Source organism: Phragmites australis, chromosome 3, assembly GCF_958298935.1.
Source record: "Phragmites australis chromosome 3, lpPhrAust1.1, whole genome shotgun sequence".
NCBI classification, from domain to species: Eukaryota; Viridiplantae; Streptophyta; class Magnoliopsida; order Poales; family Poaceae; genus Phragmites; species Phragmites australis.
This window is the reverse complement of record NC_084923.1, coordinates 1567413-1573368: the sequence shown is the minus strand read 5'-3', so window position 1 is coordinate 1573368 and position 5956 is coordinate 1567413. Positions and strand designations below refer to the sequence as shown.

General features: G+C 42.4%; 1 protein-coding gene across 1 annotated transcript; it reads right to left on the bottom strand.

Annotated features, from left to right (window-relative positions):
• Nucleotides 1-2815: 2815 nt before the first annotated feature.
• On the bottom strand, nt 2816-5178 carry LOC133911458 (uncharacterized). The gene is made up of 2 exons (XM_062353701.1): nt 4334-5178; nt 2816-3285 (listed from the first exon to the last, which is right to left on the bottom strand). Exons 1-2 carry the CDS (start codon nt 4934-4936, stop codon nt 3232-3234), a joined length of 657 nt encoding a protein of 218 aa, XP_062209685.1. The 5' UTR covers nt 4937-5178; the 3' UTR covers nt 2816-3231.
• Between the last annotated feature and the right edge of the window lie 778 nt (nt 5179-5956).

Genomic DNA, 5956 nt, shown 5'->3' with positions numbered 1-5956 from the left:
CTGTGTTCATGTTTCAGGACGGAACGTTGATGTATTGACATAACGTTGATGATCCATTCTCCAAGGCTGGTACTACTATTCAAGTTCAGTTTATCAATCTCCTTCAATAAAACAAAGGTTCAGTTTATCGACACTCGTGTGTTCTATATGAAATTATTCCTGACCAGGGATATCAAATTCGTTTTACATTTTTTTATTCGCCGGAGAAAATATCAAAATTTTAGTTATTTTTAGTCATCTGCTCTGTGGTTTCTACATATCACTAAAAGAAAATTTTAAAATTAGATATTTCGTTATCCTCCGAAATTCATGAAATTTCATCAAATTTTTGGTGAAATTTAATCCTTGTTCCTGACTCTCTTGGTAGCTATTATTCTGCTTAACCAATGTTACAAAAGATTGACATGTACCGCACTGATCATGTTGGGCTAAGTAGGCCAACTAAGCTTGGGCCGGAATTTCTGAGCTTCTGGTTCTGTTTGCATGGGTCATACTATTACCTCTCCTCCTGAAGCGTTGACGTAAAATGGCGTCAGTAGCAGATTTTTTTGAAATAATATTATTTTATTAGGAAATTGCAAAATATTAAGAGGAAAAAAGCTGCCTTTACGATGGGTCAACAGAAGGGAGAGCAAGTTTCCCAGTTACCCAATAATCTTGATGATCTAGAATCTTGGACCAAAGAGAAAGGAAGACTTTGATTCGTTGCTTGTAGAAGACTGGGATTATGGCCCTTCGTATAGTCAGAAACTTGGAACTCCGTGAGGCTCATTTTACTGATGAATTTTTTAAAAATAACATTATTTTATTGAAAAATCATAAAAATATTATTCAAAATAGAAAAATTCTAGAAAAAGGTGTTGCCCACTAGTCACCTATCGCATCGGCGTACCAACATCCTTTTTGACACACACGTGAAGGTATATCGGCATACGAACTGCTGACATACCCAACTGTTTGCACACCAACTGCCGATAAATCTTGTGTCCCATATATGATATTCAAATAAACAAACTTATTTTTTATATGATTTTGGATGAAAATTATCTGTATATAATTGTACCTATCAACGATATTTATAACTAGTGGAACACTTTTTTATTTGAATCAATTTAAAGGCCCCAGAAGTGGCTAGAATATCATAAATGAAAAACTAGATCTAAAATTTTTAGGCACTTTTTATATATTTAAACAAATTCAAATGAAAAGGTGTTGAACTATAAAGTTGTAGATATCGTCGATAGATATAATTTTCATATAAAGATCATCTATATCTGAGATCATATAAAAAGTTATGATTTTCTATAACAATTGTCTGTAGGACACCACACATGTCGGTAGTTGGTATACCGATAGGTCCCTGAGGAATTACACGTCGGCTATCCGGTTACCGATAAAGGATTAATCGGCACTTTTATTATCAATAAGTGGCTAATCGGCAATTGGAGTGTACACTGGCACTTATTTATGTAATTTTTCCATTTTAAATAATAGTTTTACAAATTTTCAATAAAATAATATTATTTCAAAAAAGATTCGTCAGTAGCATGCGCCTCTCGGAAATCCAAGTTTCTGTCTACATGGAGGAACCCAGAATCCCAGTTACAAGCAACAAATCAAAGTCTTCCTTTCTCTTTGGTCAAGACTCTAGATCATCAAGATTATTGGGTAACTGGGAAACTTGTTCTCCCTTCCGTTGACCCATCGGAAAGGTAGCTCCCCCCCCCCCCCCCCTAATCATCAGGTGCGTCATTGACCCCCTGATCTGAAATTTCCGTGGAGGAAAAAAGTGTTCAGGAGTTAGGTAAAACACATGTAACTCCTCTAATGGAGGGTAACCCATTGTTTCAAGTTCCATGTTTGGTTTCACTAAGGGCAAACCCATTGATGATTAAGAATGCAGTTTTTGCAACCACAATTAAAATATTTAATATCTTTTTTTAGTGTTATTTTGCTAATTCATTATGGTGAATAGTCAGAATAGCTTTAAGTATTAACAAACATAGAGATATACATCATATTACAGGTGGTTCGTTGGATGACTTAGGAGCCTGAAAAAAGAAAAGAATCTTTGTTGGGGTAGTTGCTCTTTTTAAAGCATTTTAGCTATGCTGCAATGATATTATTTTTTAAAAGGAAATCATAACTTCTTTTATACAGATATTTTTTAACGATATTTACTAGCTGAGATTTTGGAGATTGGTGCAGTCAGAAAGCTAAGAGAAAACATAAACATGATATGCTAAGCATTGGATGTGCATAAAATTCTTTATCAAAAATGGGTGACGTTCAATACTATACTATGTTATTGATAATTTATATTCATATAGTATTTATAATGATATAATAATGTATTATAACTATATGTGTCACACGATGCAAAAGGCGGTAACTTTTGTTTCGATTTTTTCAAAAACGAATACATGGGAGGTTCTTCAAATTTTGTTTATTCTAATAAAGATTTTGAAGACTTGCGTGTAGGTTCAACCACCACAAATCTTATGCGCTACCACCATGCCACGTACTTTTTGATGGTCGAAGCAAGTTGTTCCTTGCACATCCATTCCACTGATCAACTAGCGACGAACATCCTTCTCTTCAAAATTGGTGAAATGTTTGATTTTGAATTCTCGGAGTCTATGGCATATGTAACATGAATCTGGATTTGATCAAGATGCGTGATGATAGAACAGTGGATCTGCGCACAATTGTACTCTATTTTCTGAAGCTGGCTATACTGCAACATCACTATTCATCCTTTTTCAATCAGATATGACATGACAGTCGCTCTGTAAGTCCGAGGGCCACACCCCTCTTATCGAAAAAAAGAAGATCAGATATGACAGTCTGATCGAATCATGTAATCAAATATAACCATGTCCATTGCAACCTGTGCCCGCACGTGACAGATATTCACAATTCCAGGCCGGTGTTTACAAGGACACTACTCTGTCGTAAAACCCCGGGAACCCAAGAGGCCAATAAGCATCTGCCACACGGCTCATCCTTTTTTGCATTGGCTGCAGGAGCAGGAGCAGGAGGCCGAAGCACAAATGTTTCATATTTACAGATGTATAATTGTATACTGTGTTCACTTGGCACAGTGTGAGAGTACATGGACGTGTCGATCGGGGGTGTACACAACTTCTCGAACCAAAATTTGGGACCGGACGGACGAGCCCTGAAGCTGCAGCAGCCTGTCTGCACCCAACTGTGTGGGTCAGATGAGTGTCAGACGATGCATTGCTTCAGTGCCTTGGGCGTTTGGCCTCCCTTTAGTCTTACCTGCATGAATTGAAATATTGAATCAGGGTTTGGTAAAACTATTGACTTTTATCTCTGACAATCGCGCAAAGTGAGTTTTCCACAATCACGTGTCAAAACGGCCGACCTTCGGGTCCACTTTCACGAAATTTGACGAAGTCTCGGAGATTCTCTAGCTTGGACGATCGCTACCTCGATAGTGATAGGGTGAAAATTTCAGTTGTGATGTCAATTGTGCTCCTTGTTCACGGATGGCTGCTATTTTCGAGATATTTCTAGAAGGGGGCGGGAATCTTGTGGTGAACGACTCTATTCTAGTATTTGGTTTCATCATCATCAGTATCATGTTTAAAGAGAGACAATTGTTTTCCACCATTTTTTTAAATTCTAAATCTTTAAATAATATTTTCTAATTCCAAATTATTATTTCTTACTACTCTCCACCTAAACAACTCAAAAATAAAATAAAATGAAATCATATATAGATGGATTCAACTAAACCTGTCATGTCCTGATCGACATGATGGTACTGTGACGTTCAGCGTGTGGAAAGTACGTTCAGGTCAGGCTGGTGGACTATTTTTTTCTCGCAGTTCGCCTGAAAATTCTAAGAGAGTTGCTGAGATTTGACTGTGCCTGTTCTTGGAGGACTACTGGTAGCGACAGAAGCAATGCAACGCAAATGCAACAGTGTTCTGTAAGCTATGTGAACAATATGAACACCGGTATAGATGGATTCAGTTCATGTCGTCTTAGAAATTGCACAAACTATATTGACAGTTGGGACGGCGGGCCGGCAAAAGCAGATTCCATGGTGGAACTCGGATTATCCTACGCGCTAGCTAGATAGATTTTTGTCCCCCCCCCCCCTCTCTTTGGCCGAAAGCTGGCGGCCATACCCGAGCAAGTGCCTGTATTATTCCATGAATCTTGCCTTCTTGCCACTCCCACAAGCACGAATTGCAAAGGTCAATTTTTTATTTTTTTGCTCCAATTTGGCGTAAACATTTCTGTTGAGTTTAAGGCGAGAAGAATTGCCAGTATTATTAGCATGGGAAGGAGGACTCACAGCTTCGACATCGATTCTGTAGACGAGCAGGCGACGGCGCTCGCGGCAGCTGGCGCGGTACGCCATGGCGAGGTGCGCGGCGGCGAGCGCGAGCGACATGAGGAACATGGCCTCGACGGCCACGAGCTGGCCCTTCCCCTGCATCTCGAGGCCGGCGCCGTCGGCCGCGGCAACGCCGAACACTGCGACGGCCTTGGCGAGGACGTAGCAGAGGGAGCCGACGCTGCAGGCCACGGCCACCCACATGTAGGCCGCGCCGCCCCCGCACGCCGTGTACGCGCAGAGGATGAGGATGGATCGCGCGGCGGAGACGGCGGGGAGGTCGACGAGCGAGGAGCCGAAGCGGAAGGCCCTAGCCTGGTCGACGAGGGAGGCGACGAAGGAGACGGAGGCGGTGGAGTGCGCCTGCGTGCGGAGGAAGTTGGAGAGGAGCGCAGGCGGGAGGAGGAGGTCGAGGAGCACGACGAGGAGCGGCGGCGCGCAGACGAGGAGCAGCGAGGCGATCATAGCGACGATGAAGAAGGCCGTCTTTGCCCACCGCCACGGCCGAGCCCACAGCAGCTCGTTGTGCACCAGAGGCAGCGGCAGCTTCTTCTCCATCATTCACTCAATCGCGTCAGTGCGTCGCCGAGTGAGCAGTGGTCGAATGAATCCGGCTGGTTATGTTGTGCAGAGCTGCAGAGACAGCAGAGTGGTTTGGTGGCGGCTGCGGGTTGGGGGACATTAGGCCGGAGCAGAGCTTTTAAGCGGAGGTGGAGGAGGAGTTGGGTTGGGACGGCAGCGAGGCGGAGCGGAGGCGAAGGAGCTTTTGTGCGCTGCGCTGCGGCTGCGGGGATCAGAGATGGTGATTTGATTTGACCGGCACGGGTGGTCCCACAGCGCAACGGGCCTCCCCCTCAGAGGGTGGGAGAGGAGGGGAAGCGTGCCGTGGGTCGCCACGATGCCGCTGCGTCAGCGGCTGCGTGGAAAGGAGTTGAGAAGCTTCCGCCCGTTGGCGGCTGAGTCCGCGTTTCGATATATCGGCCTTTTGTAGGTTAGGTTCACTATAAAAATCAACTATTAAATTTTAATAGTTAATTTATAAGTAAAATTTTACCTTTTTAGCACATCGAACATAGAAAAGTTATTTTTAAATTATTTCTTAATTTTTAGTTCATTTCAATCACTTTGTTTTCTCAGCCAGTTAGAAATCGGAGTCAAAATCTAATCTTATTAGATAATTTCTGACTTTTTAAAGAAAGCTAGAAGAAAGCATATCCAAACAGATCCTGAGCCGGGTTATGGGTGATCGTGGGGCAGATATGAAATTATCTAAACTGTTCATTTACATTGACATTTGTGTTGAAGATGTATTTTAAAAAAAATATAGAGCAAATAAGAGAAGTGACTAATAGATGAGCATTAGATGAGAAAAATGCAAATTGAGACTAGTCAAAGCATGTGGAATTGTATTTTTCGGACGTGGACTGGGAGGGGAAACGGACGGACGGCTTGCGGTTCATTTGTCACGGTTTTGGTGCAAATTGATGGTACTCGTTACGTTTGCGTGCGACTGCTTTGCCAAATTTTACCGTGTTGTGCGAGCAAGCTAATGGATTTTGTACGATGGAGGGAATATTTGCA

Bases quoted from the DNA above. Each gene is read 5' to 3' on its own strand.
- LOC133911458 (XM_062353701.1), bottom strand. From the start codon at position 4,936: ATGATGGAGAAGAAGCTGCCGCTGCCTCTGGTGCACAACGAGCTGCTG. The intron at 3,286-4,333 runs GTGAGTCCTCCT...CAATTCATGCAG, and splicing joins ACAGAATCGATGTCGAAGCT to GTAAGACTAAAGGGAGGCCA.